This window comes from Sinocyclocheilus grahami, unplaced genomic scaffold (genome assembly GCF_001515645.1).
Source record: "Sinocyclocheilus grahami isolate Dianchi unplaced genomic scaffold, SAMN03320097.WGS_v1.1 scaffold124.1, whole genome shotgun sequence".
In the NCBI taxonomy this organism is placed as follows: Eukaryota; Metazoa; Chordata; class Actinopteri; order Cypriniformes; family Cyprinidae; genus Sinocyclocheilus; species Sinocyclocheilus grahami.
In genome coordinates, this window is record NW_015505303.1 from 1,137,034 (window position 1) to 1,160,167 (window position 23,134).

Below are 23,134 nucleotides of genomic sequence, written 5' to 3' on the forward strand. Positions count from 1 at the left end.
GGGGGGGGGGGGGGGGGGGGGGGGGGGGCGGTTAGTATGCTTAGCTTTCCTTAACAAAAAGCTTTTGAACTACTTTATCTTTTCAAAAATCTAGTTAGGAAGTATTAAACTGTATTCCTTACGGCAGGTCCAGGTGGCCCTGGCGGGCCAGGCAAAGAGTTAATCTGGGCCTACAAGAGAGTTATCATGATTAATCCAATTAAGTTACATCTGGATTACATAGGATCTTTATATAAGTGTGTGTTTTAAACTCACCAGATTGTCCTCAAGCCTAGAGTCTCCTTTATCTCCCTTTTGCCCTGCTTCGCCCTAAAATGCCATGACAAATCAACATGTATCATAACCTTACAAGGTTGCAGTAAGCATGACATGCAATATGATGGTAATACTCACTGAAGGCCCTATCAGTCCAATTTCCCCCTTTTCCCCTTTTGCTCCTGCTGCTCCAGGCACTCCTGCATCACCTCTCTCTCCCTTATGGCCCTGGATATAACATCAAGCTATTTAAAGCCGTACACTTGTATAACTATAATCAGACTGTGTATGAACAAACCTGCTTTCCTTCAGGTCCTGGTGCCCCAGCTAAGCCTATTTCTCCCTGTTATGAAGACATTTTTTAGATATATCTGAATGTTATGTGTTCCAGCAATAGTAACTGGTGTATGACAATGCAGTTCAATGAAAACGTATACTGTAACTCACTTTTGGCCCTTGCTCTCCTGGAGGTCCTGGAAGCCCCTATTGGTACAAAGAAAATATCAATACAAAAAGTAATTACTGGAGATAACAGAAGGGTCTTTACACAATTGCCATTTTTCTAACTGAAATGTACCTGTAGAGCTTTGAGTCTAACATCCAGATCAGCATTTTCTATGAAGCCAGTAGCTCCTTTCTCTCCCTGAGAGAGACAGATGGAAATGACTGTCAAGCATCTAAGATGTTCAAAAAGAAATATGTAATGAAGAAAAGACTTTGTTAAACATTCACCTGGGGTCCTGGATCTCCACCATCCCCCTTTTCACCCTAAGGGATCAGGATTATTGTATTGTTTCAGTAAGTTCACTTACTCAGTAAACAGACCTAAATGAAACTACATAGATCTTATCAACACTATAACTACATATTCTTATTATAATTACCAGCTTCTCAACAGACAGCTAGCTCACCTTCATGCCAGGGGATCCATCAGTCCCTCTCTTCCCTTCAGTACCTGGTGCACCCTTATCCCCCTATATGTCAAACAACTGCATAAAAATTAAGGTTGTCTTTGTGTGTGTGAAAACAGAAAAAAAGGGGGTGAAAATCTAACCTTGTCCCCTACAGGGCCCTGTGGGCCAGGCATGCCATTGACACCATTCATACCCTTAATGAGAAAACAATGGATATTAATTTTGTAGGCAAATATTGTGCAAATGAAAAATAAGTAGTAGTGAATATTAAATGTACATTAAAGTATATTACAATTCTAAAGGCTTAAATGAGCATGACATCAAAATTGACACTATTTACTTTGTTAGTGCACATTGCTAGTCTTGAGGTGAACAATTAATCTGTTAAGTTAATACACAGAGAAAATTTGTCTTGGTAACCTTGAATCAAAATCTTAAAATCTTTCGTTATTTATTTACTTAAACTACTTTTTATCAAACTGGTACCAAGGTGTTCCAATAGTGTTTGACAGGGTCCAAATATATTTTTCTTATTTTGAATAACATATCTATAATTTTAGTATTTGAAATAAACTTATTTTTTGTGTTTTGCTTTAAGCATTTAATTGTACTATCATACAAATACCACTTGGTTTGATATTGCTGTTTTGATTATTTTTATACTAATACTACATTCATAATTTTTTTAAATTTTGGCTTAAGTGTCCAAAATATTTGAGGGACCACTCATGTGATTCACATATGTTCGTAGACATGTATATACCTCTATGCCAGGTGGCCCTCTTGGTCCCTGTAGGGAAAATGTGCATTACATAAGCCAGTGTGTAATTAAGATCTGACATGTCACACTCAACAGCATTACTTAATTCCATTAAGTTGTAGATCAATAATAAAATGAGTTCATATAAAAAGTAAAAAAAAAAAAAATCAATGAAGTTCTACCTCATATCCATCTTTTCCAGGAGGACCCTGATTTTAGAGAGCAAACATAAGAAATTAGTCATATTTAAAGGAGCAGGTCTCTTTTGACTGTCCACTAAATTCTAGACCTTTTTAGATCTATGATGTATAATATAACTACTTAAATCTAATCTTTTACTTTTAATTAAGTCGGTGAAGAAAAAGTGATCCAAATGTGTCTAAATTCTTTGATACAGACAGCAGCTCTGAAGTGATGCAGGTTCTTTTTCTAAACGCATACAAGGTTAATTCAGCTAATGGGAGTGTAACTTTGGAACACACCAAAACAACAGTAAACAACCACACAATGGCCTTTTAAACATCTATTTCAGACTGTTCTGGCAGACGTCCTGTAAGCTTCCAAGGATGTGTATTCAAGTCAGCTACGGATTTAACATTGAAGAAATATTGCATAACACGTGCCTAAAATCAAATTAATTTGTACATCTTCATGTATTCCTACAGACACTCAACAGAAAAATCTTCTGTCTTGATTTGTGCCTATTTGTCTATTTGTCATGTTCCACAGCACTTCTGAGAAAGACAAAGGCACAGAATCAGGCCTAATGAGGTGGTTTCACTTAGGCATATATATAAACACAATGTGGGATACAATAACAGGAAATGGCCTTTGAGCTTCTTGACCCCAGAACATCTGCTCCCAATATGAGGGAGAGAGCAAGGTGAGAATTGTTGCCCTTCATCATTGCACCATTCTTTGTTTGGATTAGATGGTAGTCTGAAAAGGAAATAAAATGCTGAACATATGTTGGGATAAACAAATGCATAAACCATCAGAGTTACATATTCTGAAGCTGCAAGTTCAATCACTAAGTATCCCACCTCACGGACTGTTATATAATGCATTACTGAGAACAGCATGTTGAGGCTTTGTATGATTTTTGAGGTGATGGAAGATGAAACAACTACAAGTTAATGTAAAACTAAATATTAAAGCAACCCTATTCAAAGTTGAGGATTCTAAGAAGGCCTTGACTGGCAATCCATTAGACTTGCACAAAAGGAGGTACACAGGCTCTAAGAAATATTAAAGAAACTTGGGGTGAGCTCTTTGTACTTTAGGCTTTGAACAGCCAATCAGAGTGCTATGCCTCACCCATTCAACATGCTCAAACAGGTGAAGAGCTGCTGACGGTGATCCTACTAGTGCCAGCAGTGCAGAACACATGCAAAAGTGGAGTCAATATTAGCTGACTGTTGACTTGGTGTTTCACAGCCTTTTCACCCTAGAAATCACCAAGAACATACCACAAAGCAATGTATTAAAACCCTTGTCAATAAACTTTAGTGAATCTGAACGCATAGCAACCATTGCACCTGAAATGTATTCTACAGCTACCTGTCTTAAACAATCTATGTATTTTTAAAACCAAGTCACTGTGATATGGGAGCATCTGCCAAGAACACATATGTAGAAGCAAATGCAGTATATCTGAACCCAACACTGAGCACAGGGTTCAGCTCAGTGAGAAGCTGCACCTGGTCTTCTGAGTGGGGTCTTCTGCACAGTGTGACTCATATATGAGTCACAACAGCTGTAGAATGAGTGAGCTCAGTACAGACACAGGCACAAGAGACCATGTGAGATAGAATGCAAGTGACTCACCGGCTCTCCTGGGTGGCCCTGCGGCCCATCTCTGCCTGTGCTTCCTGGAGGCCCTCTGGGACCAGGTGTTCCTGGAGGTCCTGGGGGCCCAGCCTGACCTTGATCACCCTAAAGACAGAGAGAGAACAAGTATTTGAATATTGTCTTTGAAAAGAGTTTCACTGTTGTTTCTGATCTCTAATAGGTACTTTACCTACATTGGTTATACTAACCATGTTTCACATTCATTTTGTCTCATATAACCACTGATATTCTGAGCACTGATACTGAGTTTGGTTGTGGCAAATGCTAAAATGCTTCTGGGGCTGAAGCTTCAAGGAGCAGCTATGTATGAAGAAATGTTTGTTCCTCACAAAAACGATTCTTGTTAACATATTAAAGGGGTGGTTGACTGGGTTTTTTCTAGGCTTGATTGTGTTTATGGGATGCAGTCTAACATGTGTTCATGCTTTGTTTTTAAAAAAATTCATTATTTTTCACATAATTTACCTTTATTCCACACCGATCTGTCCCTTCTCTAACAAACTCCTGTTTTTATGAAGCCCTTCCCTCAGAAATACGCGATGGTCAGCTGGCTCAGTGTGTTGTGATTCGCTAAACCGCCTCTAGCGCGTCTGAACATCCCACCCCCTCAAGCTCAGAATGTGCTTCAGTTGTATTGTAAACAATGACATCCTCTATATTGCTTATCAATCTGAGCCCAATTGAGACGCAGAGAATATTAATGAAGAGGATCGTGCAGAACCTGTGCAAGCACTACTCTTAATGGTATGTTTGTTTGTTGTTGTCGCATACTTTTAGATATGCTGTTGTTTGTAAATGCGACTGCTTCTGTTAGCTTTTAATATATGGTTTTATTCTGATTAAAGCTTTAATACAGCACAGCAACTGTACACACGTCCATGTATAATGCTTCCTCATAGCAATGTGAAAATAAATGTATAAATGGAACAGTTTGTTGGAGCTGATCTGACGATCTGAATGAGAGAGAGAGAGAGAGAGAGAGAGAAAGATGCAGAGCAGGGCGACGTGAGGAACAGGATTGAGAACCGCTGCTTTAGAACATTGGTTTTTGAAACTTGTTAGAAGACAGAATTGCGATTCATATATGAACATATTTTTACATGCACCTCTAGTTTTCTCTTCCTCTTCTGTAAAGCAGCACAACATGGCCTTGCCCCCTTTGCTGCGTGTTCCCGGGGGCGGGGTTTATCTGGGTTCGTGACGTAACGGACCTGGGAAGAAGCTCGTTGTAGTCCCTACCAGCCGTCTTTGTAGGCATTAAACTGCCAGAATTTTAAAAGACGATATCTCCATTTGCATTGAACTTTCAGCGCTGCAACTTTGCAGATATTGTTTATGCTCAAACAGCAACATTACACACTAACTAACGTTAAAAAAGTGAAATCGCAATCAACCACCCCTTTAAGATAATGCAAGACACTTATTATTTTCTGTGGTCTGGCAAACATGTTTTCGTCTCTTTTGTCAATAAACACAACAATTATCCTCTCTTTGAAATTCAAAACAGGCATGCAACACAACATTGTAAACTGCCAGATGAGCTAATTGAGGCCAATGACACATAGAAGAAATGGAGAAAATGAGAAAAGCAGCAAGGCATTCATGCACAAGTCCAGCTCTACCTTTAGAAGGTGCCTGTGAAAAGTGTGGTGGTCAACTGTAGCCGAGAGAAAGCCATGCTCATAGCGAGGGAAGACCATCTAACAGCAAAGGACAGATAATGAGAAAGATGGACAGAGTGAATAAGAAAGAAAGCGATGCCAGTAATCACAGCTGGAGAAACAGATTCAGCTTGCACCATCTTCCCTCAGCGTAAAGGGTTGTGGGAACAAAGGAGAAGTGGAAAAACAAAGTGAAATAAAGTAAGGTATGCGGCACAGATGTTTGTGAACATGGACAAGAGATGATATAGGCTGGGAAGGACAAACCTTAACCGTGAGAATCTGATTACTGAGCAGGCCTGCAGAGGCAGTGTAGGCCGGTGGTCCCTGGGAGGTCAGAGGTCATTTAGAAGAAAACGGAGGCAGGAAATTACATAAGTGAGAAAGAGGAGATGATTCGGAGAATGACATTGTTACGATACATATAATGGAGGGTGATGACATCTTATATTGTACTTCTGTGCAGAACTGAGCTTCAACTTGAAATTGAATCCTGTGAGAGTTATTCTGGCTATTCTTTTGTTTTAAGAAACCAAGCCCAAATACACCTTCTGGATATGATTAACTTTCAATGGGAGCACATGGCAATGAGGTTTATGTTTAGAGTTGCGGTTAGATAGGTCTGCAACGGATTCACAAAGAAAGACTACTTTTCCCAGGAGAAACTTTTTCATGATTTTTCTTTCTCACAGATTGTCAAGGGAGTTTGTGCACAAAAACGTACTCTGCAGGAACTATACTGAAAAGCCATAGAGAAGAACCACAGCATGCCTAAACTACATTTCTACCTCATCAGCAGAAAATGGGTGCTTGCCCATGCACAACTTGCCACCATGATCTTCGTGGTTTCCAAAATATTACCATGCAGTTTTTAGTTTGTTGCTCTGGTGTTCTGGATTGTTGCTAGATGGTTTTTAGGGGTATTCTGGATGGTAAGTCTCTACTATATGACCTCTATGATCTATCTATCTGTAAGGTCTATTCACCCTCAATCTTCATAACTTTTTAAACCTTTTTCCCCCAGAACTTTAAAGTTTGCTTTTCTAATTTAAAGTTATGTGAATTCCTTTGGATTTCAATTCAACTTCATTACCTTACATTCAAATCTGAATGGCAATTCTGCATCCTGTTTGCTACCTCATTTCACATTCATGAACCAAACTGGAAACTAAACAGAATTTTCAATTCAGTTCTGAATGTTACACAACACTGCATACGACTTAGCAGAACATTCTTCTTGGCTGCCTCAGATGCCACAAAGACTACTTTGTGAGTCTGATCTGCTTCTTCTATGTCTGGGCAAAGGGCAAAAGTCACAAGTCAGGAGTAAGCATAAGGTCAACTATCCACCTGCACTACAAACCCAAGTCTTGCCATCTGGAAGGAAACACGGCTTTAATCGACTTCCAGGTCAAGGGGTCCTTGTCCCATGAGAGCTTTAATGGATTCCAAAGGGTCATACTCCTCCTGCTTCAATGAAGTTGAAAAAGCGCTAATTTGGCTCTTACATCCACACAAAAAGAGGAACAGGGCCCATGGGAGAGGCTGTTTTCCTTTTACTGAGTGCTCATGTCACAACTTTCAATGATTTGGATCATTTTTCTACTGTCAGACTGATGGCGTAAAGAAAAGACAGTGTAGCGCATACAACACATGTTCTTAACATAAAGAAAGAGAGCAGCCAGAGCACATGTTTCTAATTCTGCTGAATGGTCATGAGGTATGGTGGAAAAGAAGCATAGGGAGCCAAATGATTTAAATGATAGTTCAAGTAGATATAGATAGAAAAGTGGTGTGATTTGCACCGGCGAATTCCTGATTTGTCAAGGCTCACAGTTTTTCCCCGTGGATGAGGAGAAAACTGGCTTGGTAGATGCAGGGGTACAGTGATGGATACCACATTGAGGTTGTAATTGGAATTAGTTGAACAGATAAAGATTTTACATCTATCAACACAGTAATGTAAAACTGCTAGCAACCAAGCCCTGCCATGTGGAAGGAAATGGCCTTATAATTGACTTTCAGGTCAAGGGGAATCCTCAGATCAGTGCAATTTCTGTAAACTACGACTTCTGACTGAGCATAATATTAGATGTTTGTGACACTCACCCTGGGACCCATGTCTCCCTGGTCACCCTGTGGAGAGAGCAGCTCTTAGCTTATACTCGTGAATACGTTTCTTTGAATCAAAACTATCATTATGCTTTGACGGATCCATAAATTTCACATTTATCATGCTGGAATGTATTGTGGGGTGAATATACCTTATCTCCTTTTAGTCCCGGCATTCCCTGGCAAAAGAAGAGAACGATTCAAAGTGACAGATTAAAAATTGTTCTTAACAACGCAGGCTATTTCCATTGCAAACCACAAGTCACACCTCTTACACCCTCAGAAATGACTGGCAGATATTTTAGTGGTTGAATCTGAGTGTTTGAATGAATGATTTGAGTAAATAAAAACCAATACATCACAAAATATGAAAAGAAAGATACAGAAAAGTAAAAATAAAACAATGTTATGACATTCCATTCCTGATGACAGCAAAGGTTCCTGCATATAGTTTAACACAAGATCTCTTATTTCATGAGTGGACAGCTGGTTTGAGGGAATGGATGATATTATTCTAGTTTTATTCTGCTCAGTGGTCCGCACAAGAAACTTTACTCAAGACCGCAAATACAACAAGACACATTCTGATTATCACAGTTCCATCGTACTCTGTGGTGTTGTGTTCACTGCAACTCTTCGAACGCTGTAATTGTGTGTGCTGTTTCATAAGTATGAGCTTCATCACAGTAAGCAGTGCAGTGGTGTAGTGGTATTTTTCAAAGAATGTTAAACATGATAGTCTTGTCCCAAGTGCTCTTTATGTTGACTTGAGATCAAAACACGGATTTGTAGATTACAAAATGGTAGAGCAGGAATCTTGGAAGAGTTTTTGTCACCATTTATATTTTTAAAGCGGACTGGAGTTTTATTGTTATAGATTGCCACGATATGCCATAAAATATGTAATAGATTGGAGGGTGTTATTTTTGGACCAAACAATGATGCCACTGGACAAATCACTTGATTTCATTTTATGATGCTTTGATTGTGATGGAGAAGCTACACTAGATGATACTGACTTCAACACAGATGGAGAACATTTACATAAGATTGAGATGTTGTACATCTCTCCTGTTACATAAAGATGGTTATTGCGGATCTTCTTGTTGATGTGTGCCCAGTCGTGACCCCGGAAGTGTGAGCAGACTCTTCCGGTTAATCTGACAACAGCACCCACTTCACAGACCTTTGTGTAAACAAAGAACTGCGTGTAGCCAACGCTAACTCTTTAGCAGCCGCACAGGCATTTAAGCTAAACCCTTTACCTCAACTGCTAGCTGTTAGCATCCGACTAACACTTAGATAGGTGTGTAAAGTGTAACTTTCAAACCACTCCTCTCTATCTCTCTCTATTCCCGTCACTCCTGGTGTCACTTCCTGTTGATGCCATCACCTCCTCTTTGGATTAAGTTCGGTTGGTCCCTCCCCACATACTTTTGGGCTCTTAGGACCCCTTTTTATTTTAATTTTTGTTTGTTGTGTTTTACCTTATTTTAGTTATGTCACCATCACCATCTTCGCATTTTGTATAGGATTACAGTAGTTCTAGCAACTATTGTTTCCTTAACGAGTTGTACAGGTTATTAGTAGCATAATTAATCATAACTAGTTATGATTAATTATTCATATTTCCCATGAGCGAGATTTTAAACCGGTGACTCTAAACTTTGATGTAACTGGCAAAAGCTGTTGGTGTTCCACTGATGTGCTTCACCCAACTTGTATGCAGTTCTGAGCAATTAATTGTTCCAATGTTTACCCTTCGAATGGGTTTTAAAAGAGGCATTGACCACTTCATTTCTCCCACACAGTGACACTGAGGCCCTGCTGGCCTTCCCCAATGTAAACATATATGAGTATAAGACATGGATAGGGTTGCACCGGCCATTTTTACTGAATTTGGGATGTAAGGTGCACAATTGGGTTCTTAGTAACTGCTAGTAAGTTTGTACCTAAAGGCCTTTCCACACTGAGCGCAGAAAAGCGAAACGAATATTGGACGCGATGACGCGCTGGAATAAAACAATAGATTTCTATGGACGCTTCCACATAGACCGCGAACATTCACGCACCGAAAATGAGTTCTTTTTATTGTTGGTATTTGAGAACAGATTTATTCTCACATGTTCTTTATACAGAATAACATTTCTATTAATTGTTCACTGAATTATGTGGTCTGTAGAGCAACATGTGCGTGAGTGTTATGAGTCAGAGCGCGTTCACTTTCTACACATGAAATATGAATGCAAATAGACATATGATTATGACGATATATTTTCTGTATGTGTTTTGTATGTAGCTCGTGGTATTTTTATAGCAATAAAGGATGTTTATGACAAATATTAGCAGTGTAGCGTTATTCAACAAAAGAGTGCATGTGTCTGCTTATTAATCAAAATCAACTATAGATCACAATTGGAAGTTATTACAAGCACTCATTCAAGTTTCAATTTATTTATATAGCACGTATAAAACAGCCACACGGCTGACCAAAGTGCTGTACAGAGATTCAAAATAGTAAAAATAATATAAAAATCAGCACAACTAAACAATTACAATTAAACTATACAACAACATGGTCTCGCCCTAATAATAAAATAAGTAAATATATTAATAACACAAGAGAAACAAAGAATAAACCCATAAAAGACTAAGCAAAGACCATAATAGAAAATTATTTGTAAGCCAAAGAAAACAGATATGTTTTTAGGAGAGATTTAAAAGTGGACAGAGAAGGGGCAAGTCTAATCTCTAAAGGGAGGTTATTCTAGAGCCACGGCCCAACCACTGAGAAAGCTCGATTCCCTCTACGTTTGAGTTTGGATTGTGGGACTTGAAGAAGATTCTGATCACTGGATCTTAAAGGGGTCCTATTATGCTCTTTTACAAAGTCTTGATTTTGTTTTGGGGGTGTACTAGAACATGCTCTCATGCTTGGTGGTTCGAAAAACGCATTATTTTTCACATAATTTATATTATTACAATACCTTTCTCCCCAGGCTTCACAAACGGCTCGATTAGTTCCGGCTTTGATGACGGTTCGCCTTCCGAAAAACAAAATGTGTTGTGATTGGTTAGCTGTCCCAGTGCGTTGTGATTGGCGAACAGCTACGGTGTTTCAGTACTGCCACGCCCCCTTGCTCCGTCTTTCAACAAAAGCTTTTGGCGAATCCGGCACTTCTCAGTTCTCACTATCATCTTGTTAGAAGTGAGCTCCGTGCATGAACTGTGTTCCGACTGACATGCTCCCTACACAGTGTCCATTGCTCCCTACTCCCTGAGCAGGGGAAATCCATTGAAGTTTACTTCACTTCGGAATATTCATTTACAGATTTCGCTGCGCCGCTGCCTGCAGCGTCTTCACACACAAACGAAACTTACTAGAGAAGCGTGAAGTGGGACATAATATACCTCTGTAAATACAATTTAAATTCATGTCTCGCACACTTAAATGCCCTTTGTATGGAACAAATACGCTCCCTTCAAACTGGAATCATGGCGGAATATCCGGCAATGTCCACTTCGCAGGGCACTTACAGTCAAATATAACAAACGTATGAAGCAATAAGAGAAACATACAAAATGTGCAGAGCGGGGGTACGCGAGGACTGGAAATGAGAACCGCTGTTCTAGACATGCCAAAAATTTGAGGCTACAGCACAGCAGCTCTTCTTCTTCGTCGTCTCGTTTGATGCACTCACTCAACCAAGCGTTCTAACCACAACCTCGCCCCTCCCCACCCCCCAACCATTCGAATTTCTGTAGGTGGGAATTATTTTTAATGCTATTCTAATGAGTCACTTTGTGATATCACAAAGCCCGGAAAACAAACGCTGTAGTCCAAACGAGCCGTTCGTTGTAGTTCTTGAAAAGGGATTTTTTTCAAACTAAATATCTCCCTTTTGAGTGGACTTTGAGATTTGTAACTTTCTAGATCTTTTTTATGCCCAAACATACACACTACACACTGACTAAAATTAAAAAAGTGAAAAAGCATAATAGGACCCCTTTAAGAAAGGTTTGATTTTTGATAGCAGGCGAAGTTGATAAAAACTAGAACCTATTACAGGGGAGATATGTTTGTCAAGGTTTAAGGACTCATCTAACAAAATGCCCAGGTTCCGTACATGTGAAGATCTAAACACTGATAAACTACCCAGATCTAAGCTGGATGCCTGAGAATTGTCAAAGGGTCCAAAAACAATCACCTCAGTCTTATCTTCATTTAAGGATAAAAAATTTTGGGCTAGCCAAAGTTTAACTTCTTCCAAGCATTTTATTAAAGAAGCAAATGCAGAGGGATCATTTCTTTTGATAGGTAGATAAATTTGGGTATTGTCAGCGTAAAAATTAAAAGACACTCCATGTCTTCTTAGAATGGTTCCCAGAGGTAGCATGTACAGAGAGAATGATGACCACTCGATGATGGTTTAAAGTGGGTAAGCAAATAAATTAAATTTAAAAAAAATTATTGAATACATTTTCAAGTGTAGCTTGATGCTAATTGTACTACTAATTATATTTTAGGATGTAGCCTATTCTTGTAAGCATTATCGATAGTTTGTTTCTGGTGTATTACCTTGTTTATCTTAATTTAATGCTGTATATTGAGCAGCGGATGATGTTAAATCCATTTACGAGATGCATATCTGAGGAAAAATGCATTGTTGGTCGGCGCCACCTAGCGTGCAGGCGTGAATTAGCAGAAGGCGAACAATTATTTCACATTCGGTGTGAAAGCACCTTTTGTCTGCGTTTCGCCTCGCTTTTTCGCATCAAAATAATAATTAAAATCATCTCATCATTTACTTATCTTCATGTTGTTCCAAAATTGTAGGATATTTTTTTGTAAATACATTTAAAGTCAGTGGGCTCCATTGTTGTTTGGTTTCCAAAGTTCTTCAAAGTATATCTTATTGGTTTGAAACAACATGAGGGTGAGTAAATGATGTCAGTATTTAAATTTTTGGGTGTATTGGGTTAATTTTTCCCTTTAATTTTGGTTGTATCAATTGCTCTTAAGGCACACCTCTACTAAGTCCGGTAGTTCTGTAATATGTAGTTGCAAAAAATATGTTTACCTTTATTGATCCAATGAGCAGCCTTCAAAGTAAGGTTAAATTTCAGTTAAGTTTAATATGTAGTAGCGTGTAAATTGTAACTTAGTGCCGATTTTCATCACAACTACGCTTTTTTACTTGCGCACAGCTTGTGCAACTGGCCCCTGGAGTAACCTGAGGAATAAGATCTAACACTACTTTCCAGCAACACACTCTTATGAATGAGGTGATGGACTGAAGATTACCTGTGCGGCACAAACCAGGAGGTGGGGCTGGTTTATACCAAATGTTGCTGTTATGACTTTGTTAGAAATCTAAGATGTATTACAAGCTGGCCCATGACAGAATTACACAACACACAATAATACTAGTTGTTTTCAGATTGAAATTATGAAAAAACCTACCTGACTGCCGTTTGGACCTGGAGGTCCCTTTAAGAAGAAAGAAATGATTATTAGAAATTATTCTATTTTACAGCATAATGAGCAGCGTGTTACTGTGCAGCAATAAATATACATCCCTACAGATAACTGGAGTTAAGCCAATGATGTTGTACTTACAGGCTTACCATCCATACCCATTGAACCCTGAGAGAGACAGAAACAGAATAAGACTCAGATGAGTTTTTATAGTTATTTCAGTGCAATCATATACATTGGATTTTAATTTTAGATTTTGATAATTTCTTCCCTATAGTGACAGGCATCTGAGTAAAATGGATATTTGAAAAAGTCGAGTGGAACTTGAACCTGGGTTGCCATCATGAGAGGTGGGCACACTAACAAGGACGCTAAAGACCACAGCCTCAAGCGTCAGTCACTGGTGCACCTCTTGAGATCAGGGGAGACTCCGTTGCACTCACCCCCCTAATCTTCACTCCCATCCGGGTCATAGCATGGCTATGTAACCCCTCCGGTCCTAACTGCCTTACCAGCTGGCCTCCGTTACACTTGGTCCTATAGACCAATTATAGGTTTGTAAACATTCAGGATGCGTGTGCATCATGGTTGCAGAAAACCTGGGAGAGATAGCCTTTACGGCTAGAGAATTTCACGGATAGGGTACAAAATAGTTAGGTTTAAAAAGATTAAAAATTATATTGATTAGATGTCATTTTCAAAATGTATTCACATATTACAAGAGCTTGTCACCCAGCGATAAGCACTGTTATTCAACGAAATTGACGTTAGAGAGTGGGATCAGTGTTGCCAGATTGGAAATGTCCAAGTATCGTACCAGAAGCTCAAAATTATCGTATATGAAAGAAAATTATCGTACATGAGTACAGAATACAGCTATTTATCTAGACCAGTGATGGGCAAACTTGGCCCATCCAGGCCACTTTCCTGCAGTGATTTGATCCAACCCTGATAAAACTCACCTGCCTGTAGCCTTCTAGTAGTCTTGAAGAAATGATTATTAGAAATTATTCTATTTTACAGCATAATGAGCAGCGTGTTACTGTGCAGCAATAAATATACATCCCTACAGATAACTGGAGTTAAGCCAATGATGTTGTACTTACAGGCTTACCATCCATACCCATTGAACCCTGAGAGAGACAGAAACAGAATAAGACTCAGATGAGTTTTTATAGTTATTTCAGTGCAATCATATACATTGGATTTTAATTTTAGATTTTGATAATTTCTTCCCTATAGTGACAGGCATCTGAGTAAAATGGATATTTGAAAAAGTCGAGTGGAACTTGAACCTGGGTTGCCATCATGAGAGGTGGGCACACTAACAAGGACGCTAAAGACCACAGCCTCAAGCGTCAGTCACTGGTGCACCTCTTGAGATCAGGGGAGACTCCGTTGCACTCACCCCCCTAATCTTCACTCCCATCCGGGTCATAGCATGGCTATGTAACCCCTCCGGTCCTAACTGCCTTACCAGCTGGCCTCCGTTACACTTGGTCCTATAGACCAATTATAGGTTTGTAAACATTCAGGATGCGTGTGCATCATGGTTGCAGAAAACCTGGGAGAGATAGCCTTTACGGCTAGAGAATTTCACGGATAGGGTACAAAATAGTTAGGTTTAAAAAGATTAAAAATTATATTGATTAGATGTCATTTTCAAAATGTATTCACATATTACAAGAGCTTGTCACCCAGCGATAAGCACTGTTATTCAACGAAATTGACGTTAGAGAGTGGGATCAGTGTTGCCAGATTGGAAATGTCCAAGTATCGTACCAGAAGCTCAAAATTATCGTATATGAAAGAAAATTATCGTACATGAGTACAGAATACAGCTATTTATCTAGACCAGTGATGGGCAAACTTGGCCCATCCAGGCCACTTTCCTGCAGTGATTTGATCCAACCCTGATAAAACTCACCTGCCTGTAGCCTTCTAGTAGTCTTGAAGACAATGATTAGCTGTTTCAGGTGTGTTTGATTAGGGTTGGATCTAAACTCTTAAGGAAAGTGGCCTGGAAGGGCCAAGTTTGCCCACCCCTGATCTAGACCAACAACTTTTTGACACAACCTGCAAATTACCACAATAGATAAAAAACTAGATAAATAACTCCACCTGTGAGTCTCTGTCATCGGAAGCCTGCATGTTGCTAGATGTTGAGGGGGTTCATGCCACCATGGACCACAAGATAGTGCTTGTTGGCTTAAAAGCAGGGCACCCTCCTGAATTCTTAACACACTCTGAAGTGTGCATGAGCGCATTTATAGTGTCTGTAATGAGCCGATTTCGTGGATGAGTATAGAAACCCTATGATTACAACTACAATCATTTGAAGAGTCACAAAATTCTGAAATTATTTATTTATTTAGTCATTTATCAGACGCTTTTATCCAAAGCGACTTACAAATAAGGACAACAGAAGCAATCAATTGTAGTATTAAAACAACTAAAAACAGATCCAAAACTAAAAGCTAAAACTTTATAAATACTACCTATACACATTTTAAAAATAAAGAGATTAAATAAAAATGGCAAATGCATACAACAAAATTTCAAAACTTAACATTTAAAGTGTATTTTTATATAAAGAACTATCGTACATTATGGGATTTTTTAAATTATTGATCATATAGAGGTCAAAATTATCGTACAAATACGATAATTATCGTACGTCTGGCAACACTGAGTGGAATAGTCTTACAGATCCAAAACAGGGATGAGGTTTTTTGTGGGCGGAGCCTATCTGGAGGCAGAGGCCGTCTATGGAGCCATGGAATAAAATAATTTAAAAAAGGTAAATTTGATTTTATATTTCAAAATTCTGACTTTATTCTCGCAATTCCGAGATTATATCTCACAATTCTAATAAGGAAAAACAACTCGTCATTCTCTCTTTTCCCCTCGGCTCTTCTGGCTTTTTTCCCCTCAGGTTTGACAAACTCACTATTTTTGAGTTAAGTCGAGTTATAAAGTCAGAATTAGGAGCTATAAACTTGCATTTGCGAGGAAAAAAAGTCAATAATATAAAGATAAAATAAAAAAATGTTATGTATACAGTGGGGCAAAAAAGTATTTAGTCAGCCACCAATTGTGCAAGATTTGCAACTGGTCAGTGTTCAAAAAATGTTGGGAAATCACTTCATGTAGCCCTAAAAGAGTGATTACTGATAAACTGTCTGAAAAAAAGAAAGTCACGTTTTAGAGAAGAAAAAAATCACCCACTGACTTTCAAAGCTGCCACATAGTAACGACTTTGTACTTTCGAGGACCTTGATAGAAATGTAGTGGAGTGAAAAGTACAATATTTGTCTTTCAAATGTAGTAAAGTTAAAGTCATAAGTTTCCAGAAAAAATAATACTCAAGTACAGATACTCAAAAAGTGTACTTAAGTACAATACTCAAGTAAATGTACTTAGTTACTGTCCGCCTCTGGTAATCATAAAAGTTTTCATCCATAGTATGTCCATTTAAACGTCTGCGTTTAGCTTCAAATGGCGTCTTTGACGACATTATTCTATAAAAATTAGTTGCATTCCGATCTTGACATCAAAAGGCACAAAAATATTTTTTTCTTTTATTCCATGGATTTGACCCATTTACCTCCACTTGTTCCCAGTGTTTTTCTGCAACTACTATGCGCGCGCAGCTGCAAGTGACGTAACTGTGATGTCTACTCTGAATTGGTCTATACATCAGATGTTAAAAGGGTCATATGATGCTTTTTTAAAGATCATTATTTTGTGTATGTGGCGTAACAGAATATGTTGACATGCTTTAATGTTCAAAAAACACATTATATTTCAAATACTGTACATTATTGTAGGTCCTCTATGCCCCGCCTCTCTCAAACGCTTCGTTTTCTACAAAGTCCCTCCTTCCGACAAGCGCAGTCTGCTCTGATTGGCCAGCTGACCCAGTGCATTTTGATTGGCCGAACACCGCAAGCACTCGTCGGAAATGTACACCCTTGGTACATTTATTACATGTATGGTAACACCCTTACCATAATCGCAAGCTTCATCTTTCAAAATAAATGTAAAGACAGAGCCCGAAAGGGGAACAGAGTCGCGTGACAGACACAGTGATGACGCTGGTATGTGTGCAGTACACAAGCCACGGTTAAGACAGCTGACTCCACTGTGATGTGACCCCCCCCCACCATCTCTCTCTCGCGCTCGCTCTCTCTCTCTGTCTCTCTCTCTCTTTGAGACTTTAGTCTTTGCAACTTCAGGGATCTTATCTATGCACAATCAGCTTGTAACACTCCAAAGAGAAAGGAAAACTTGAAATCGCATCATATGACCCCTTTAACTGGATGAAGGCAGATCATAATGCAAGCCTGCAGTCGATTGTAAGAAAGGGGCGGAGTTTAAGCAGACTAAATAATTAGAGCTGTCTGGAATACTTTACAAGAGAGAAGTTTGTTGTGTCACTGGAAGATCGAGTTTTGACATTTTGATTAAAAATGAAGGTAAAATTTTTTTTACATACATATATTAATCGTTCGCAATAAAATCAATACCATACAGTTTAGCTTTGATGGACTCCAAAAATATTATATTTTTGTAATAATAATTATAAATTATTAGAGGAAGGAAAGGTTTAGTCCATCATCACTGGCTTCAGTAAGCTCAGACTAAAAGACAGGAAGTCGCTGTCCACGGCACTGAAGGTGCTGAAAGAGGTCTGTTCACTCTAAGTCTCTGACCTGTGAAAAATATAAGCCAACATACTTAACTAAATTAAAAGTAAGCACTTTCTGATTGGAAAACCTTTAGAACAAAAGGTCATAATAAATGTAAAACAGGTGGTGTAGAGAGCAACATCTATTAAAACAATGTCAACATAACGCTGTATACACATTGTAAAAGTGGACTAAAAATAAATATAGTGATAAACAAATATTTCTGATTTCTGACTTGAATGTCTTTATTCTGAACAACATAGTCAGGAAACACAGAAAATTGAGCTGTCTGTCTTGATCTGGTAGTGTGTGCTTGTACTTTCACAACGGACAAGTGACAAGAAAGCACGCAGGGGTTGCACATATCAGTCTATTTAGCATGATGTAGAAGAAATGGATGACTGAAAGTTCTGAGTGCAGTTGGAAATCCGGTAAGGGCCACATGTGGTGCAGTCCTGCGCACGGTTCAGTTTGGAGCAGCTCTCTTGTTATGCTTGGAGAGACTTCACACAGGGCTATATTTCCCAGTTGATCTTTATGCGGAGCGGAGGCTGCCAACGCATGCAACTGATCGCATCTGGATCGCGATGGTCTGTCAGGGAGGCTTCATGCAACTAATGCCTCTTTTAAAAGCAAAGCTATTGGAAAGAACAATATCTCTTTGTTCTGTAAGAGTTGTGTAGGTGTATAGGTTAAAAAATTCAAGAATAACTTGTTTTTTTAATAATAACTATTAAAATAAGAAAATTTTATATGATTAAATTAGCTTATCTAATATTGATAATTTAAATTATTTTTTTCTGAGTTTTAAGGTTCATTTTTAATAGGCAGGTTATGCATACAGATGGATTGTATGCCTGTGTAATACGCTGTATATGCATACAGTTATCTGTACCATTATATATACCATTTGAAAACCTTTGTGAAAAAAAGTACATTGATGTATTTTGACTTGTTTAACCCCATTAGAAGTTTATTACTTGATTTACTAAAAATTTAATCACAAAGAAATGAGAGATTTGGGGTGTGTCAACATTAAGAAGATCAGGCCCTTTCTTTTGGAACATGCTTCACAACTCCTTGTTCAAGCTCTTGTTCTGTCCAGGCTGGACTATTGCAATGCTCTCTTGGCAGGTCTTCCAGCCAGTTATATCAAACCTTTACAATTAATCCAGAACGTGGCAGCAAGATTAATTTTTAACGAGTCGAAAAGAATGCACGTCTACCAATAGCTGCTCGCATAAAATTCATGGCATTAACGTTTGCCTGCAAAACCACCACTGGCTCTGCACCCCTTTACCTAAATTCATTACTTCAGACTTATGTGCCCTCTAGAAGCTTGCGTTCTGCAAGTGAACAGCGCTTTATTGTACCATCCCAAAGAGGCACAAAATCACTTTCACAGACTTTTAAATTAAAAGTTACTTCCTGGTGGAATGATCTGCCCAACTCAATCCGAGCAGCCGAGTCCTTAGCCATCTTCAATCAAGAATCGGCTAAAAACACATCTCTTTCATCTTTATTTGACCCTCTAACTCTAGCACTCTCTATTCTAATTCTATTCTTTATTTAATTTTTTTTTTTTTACTTGCCCCTTTTAGACTTGCACTCTAATTATTTACTAACTGCTTGTTTTCTTAAAAAAAAAAATAACACTTGCTTCTCTAATCTTTTTGCATTCTATCTATTTGTTTTCTTTTTATTTATCATTTATTATTCGGGGAATAGTCAACAGTCGGACTCGTAACCCAAAGGTTGTGGGTTCGAGTCTCGTACCGGCAGGGATTGTAGGTGGGGGGGAGTGAATGTACAGCGCTCTCTCCCACCTTCAATACCACGACTGAGGTGCCCTTGAGCAAGGCACTGCCCCCAACTGCTCCCCGGGTGCCACAGCAAAAATGGCTGCCCACTGCTCCGGGTGTGTGTTCATGGTGTGTGTGTGTTCACTGCTGTGTGTGTGCACTTTGGATGGGATAAATGCAGAGCACTAATTCCGAGTATGGGTCACCATACTTGGCCACATGTCACGCCACTTTCATTATACAATTATAATTCTGACTTTCTGACTTCTGATTTACAAAAGCAAAAAAAGGCCTCTAACACTAGCTTGCTCTATTCTTTTTCTATTCTATCTGTTTTCTTTTTATTTATTATTATTATATGATTTAAAAAAAAAAACTATAGCACTTGCTTATCATTGCTCTTTTGTTGATTTTGATTGCTTCCATTGTCCTCATTTGTAAGTCGCTTTGGATAAAAGTAAATGTCTAAATGTAAATGCAATGTGTGTTTCCTGTACAACAACGTAATTTGCTAATTAACCACCATAGTACGAATCAATGTTGGCGAAACAAACTAGCTAGTCACAACTTTGTCGCACATCCAACATTCAAACCTTGTTGGTTAGAAATGCTGTTAATGATGGTTTATTGCTGTAAATGGCATTATAACTGAGGACTTCTTCGCTATGTTTGTTCTCTGTTATTTTGCTTTATTTTGCAGGTTTGCTTATTTCACCCAGGAATTCCCCTTTGGTACCAGAGTACGTATGCACATGCGAACTCTTTAAAAACGTTGTGTTAATTCTCTTAAACGAAACAACATAGAATGAAATTTATGTATAGAATGAAAGATATAGATCATACTAGCTTTTGTTCAAGCACAAGATCCAACCACACAACTTTGCGATACTGTTTACGAATGTTTGTTGGAATTATGGATTCAGGAAATGCCAGATCGTAGAACTATGTTGGTAACGACAGAACTTGCAACCATAGTTGGCTAACAATACATTCAGGAAACACACCCAAGGTCTCATCTGGCAGTTTAAACCCAACCCAAATGGCATCAGCATGTTTATGCATGAATTGAACTTTTTAAATGTCAATTGCTGAATGTTGAATGACTGACCTTGTTTGGTTATTTCGTTTTTTTTAGCAATAATTTCTAATATGTCCAGCAGGTGGCGCACTATGACCCTTAACTCTGCCTATCAGCTGAGGTCTACATGAGACCACAAGTCCTGTGTGAGCTTGTGGTTAAAGCAGATGTGATCAGTTGATCAGTGAGTGTATAACTGGACTGACAATTACCGGGTAGCCATCTCGTCCTGGAGGGCCCTGTAGGGATTTAATGAAGAAAAAGCAACAGTACAATTAAAAACACAAAACCCCATTATCTGAATTAAAAAAGAGAAAGAAGTTTGTTTGCATCCCAAACCCACCAAATATGCACAAGAATGGACATTATTAAAGTGTTCCATACTGCATTGTTGCCATTGTCTTTATTAGCTCACTTGCAATACATAAACACAGCTTCTGTGACAAACAGTTCATAAAAATGGAACGTGTTTGGGGCAACCATGCATGTTTACACACTCTTTTCCTTTATTATTGTGGCTTTCTGCTCATGTTGAGAAATGTGACACAACCACAGCAATAAAAGCTGTTGTGCTGCTGCATTGAAACTATGATAAGGAGGATTGTACACATACATTTCAACATGTACTAGTGTTTATTATGCATTCTGTGTGAAGGCACGAAAAGATTTGAATCAGCTGTTGGATTTTTTAAAAGCATGCCTGGTTATTACGATACAGGCGGTCAGGATGGATGCCAGACAGTGAAAAATGGAGTGCGATCAATTCAGAAACTGTCTCCTGGAGCATATATTCTCCATTTCATCTGATCTCACCTCAGTTGCAGTCTATATCAAGGTTTCAAAGCCAACAAGGCATGCCATGCTGTATCTGCCCACCTCCAGACCAGCTCACATTTGTTCTGAATTAAAGCCTCAGTGATAACGGAGTACTTACTGGAATTCCTGAAACACAAAGAAAAACAAACAGTTGTAGGTAACAGTCACAACTATTCGCTGCACTGAAGAGTAATCATGTGCAGAATATTAATGATATAATAATAAATTATACAATGATTAATATGCTGTCTCATTTCTGTCAATGTAAGGAATTAAAGTCATGTCCATGCATATCGGTTTAGATGCCAGAATCGATGAGGTCAATGTGTACAGTCCATACAAACACAGCATTCAAGTATCTGCACAAGAAGAAACCTGGTTCTGGCTCATAGTATTAATCAATCAAAGGACGGTGGTACAGATAAAAATGGACCCTTGTTTCTTTTCCACTTTTGAACAACTCCAGATTTGGCAAACGTCTGTATAGGTGGAACACTGAGCAGCGCCAAAAGGAAAGAGAAACCAGAAGTGTAGGGCTTAACATTAGGTATTTGAATGGGCCGCAAAAAAAAATCAAATAAATCACTACATTTGAAAGACAAATATTGTACTTTTCACGCCACTACATTTCTATCAAGGTCCTTAAAGTGCCCCTATTATGCCATTTTTAAGGTTGCTAATATTGTTTTATAAGTCTCCTAAAACAGGTTTACATGCATGCAAGGTCAAAAAATACGTTAGTTTTCTCAAAAAATTGATTTAATTTGACCTCATTTCTAAATGATTCGTAAATGACTCGTGCGAAGCAGTTCAAAGAATCAGTCTCTCTAAACCCCTGATGATGAAACGGTTGAAGTGGCTGATCGACAAGAGACTGATTCGCAAGCATGACTGGAGCAGGATGTTTCTCAGCGGTAAGTGTCAAGTGTTAACAGGTTTGTGTTAATCATAAGATGTGATAAAACAAATTTACTCTCACAGTGTAGGATACAGCGTCTTCTCGACATGATGTTAACCACACGGAAATTTTACTGTTTGTGGGCGGGCAAGTGTGCCACTGAAGAATGTGGGCAGACATTATGCAAATGTTTTACTTCGTGACGTAGAACCGTAACAGAATAAGATTCGAATTCCCGACGACTTGCTTAGGTGATTGTGAGCCGACTCTTTTTTTTGATAAGACAATACCTTTATGTCGGCTTCACAACTTTGCAGATAGTTTATGTTCACATACAGCTACATGACACTGCATGAAAGGTAATATTCGAAAAGGCATAATAGGGGCACTTTTAAGTAGAAAGTCGTTACTATGTAGCAGCTTTAAAAATCAGTAGGTGATATTTTCTTCTCTAAAATGTGATTTTTTTAGACAGAATATCAGTAATCACTCTTGTAGCGTTAACGTGAAGTGATTTTCCCAGTATTTTTTTAACACTGACTAGTTGCAAATGTAACATGTATTTACAACAATTCAATAAGTTAATATTTTGGTATATATAAGAACAATATTGTCTGATTTTGCATAATTGTATAAACGAAAATATTACCTATAAAGCCACAGAACAACTGTTGTGCGTTTCCTAACAAATCACAATAGGTGTTTGACTGCACAGCACTGCACAGACCTTTCTGTGTATGGCAAGAGCGTTGATGTCAAATAAATGTTGCGGTTTTGCTTTTTTGTTAAAGTAGTGTTGCTTGTGTAAAAGTATACA

At 38.5% G+C, this 23,134-nt stretch overlaps 1 protein-coding gene across 1 annotated transcript in view; it reads right to left on the bottom strand.

Moving 5' to 3' along the window:
* LOC107590054 (collagen alpha-1(XXIII) chain-like) overlaps positions 1 to 23,134 on the bottom strand; it is a 132,424-nt gene that overhangs the window by 26,556 nt on the left and 82,734 nt on the right. Inside the window, exons 4-22 of the mRNA XM_016278663.1 lie at positions 21,538 to 21,545; positions 20,816 to 20,842; positions 14,139 to 14,165; positions 13,018 to 13,044; positions 7,706 to 7,732; positions 7,551 to 7,577; positions 5,709 to 5,768; positions 3,757 to 3,864; positions 2,112 to 2,138; positions 1,933 to 1,959; positions 1,310 to 1,363; positions 1,167 to 1,229; positions 988 to 1,023; positions 833 to 898; positions 703 to 738; positions 554 to 598; positions 394 to 483; positions 256 to 309; positions 123 to 170 (exon numbers count right to left, since the gene is read on the bottom strand). Of these exons, the coding sequence (XP_016134149.1) occupies positions 123 to 170; positions 256 to 309; positions 394 to 483; positions 554 to 598; positions 703 to 738; positions 833 to 898; positions 988 to 1,023; positions 1,167 to 1,229; positions 1,310 to 1,363; positions 1,933 to 1,959; positions 2,112 to 2,138; positions 3,757 to 3,864; positions 5,709 to 5,768; positions 7,551 to 7,577; positions 7,706 to 7,732; positions 13,018 to 13,044; positions 14,139 to 14,165; positions 20,816 to 20,842; positions 21,538 to 21,545 (857 nt within the window). The remainder of the gene's footprint in view (positions 1 to 122; positions 171 to 255; positions 310 to 393; positions 484 to 553; positions 599 to 702; positions 739 to 832; positions 899 to 987; positions 1,024 to 1,166; positions 1,230 to 1,309; positions 1,364 to 1,932; positions 1,960 to 2,111; positions 2,139 to 3,756; positions 3,865 to 5,708; positions 5,769 to 7,550; positions 7,578 to 7,705; positions 7,733 to 13,017; positions 13,045 to 14,138; positions 14,166 to 20,815; positions 20,843 to 21,537; positions 21,546 to 23,134) is intronic.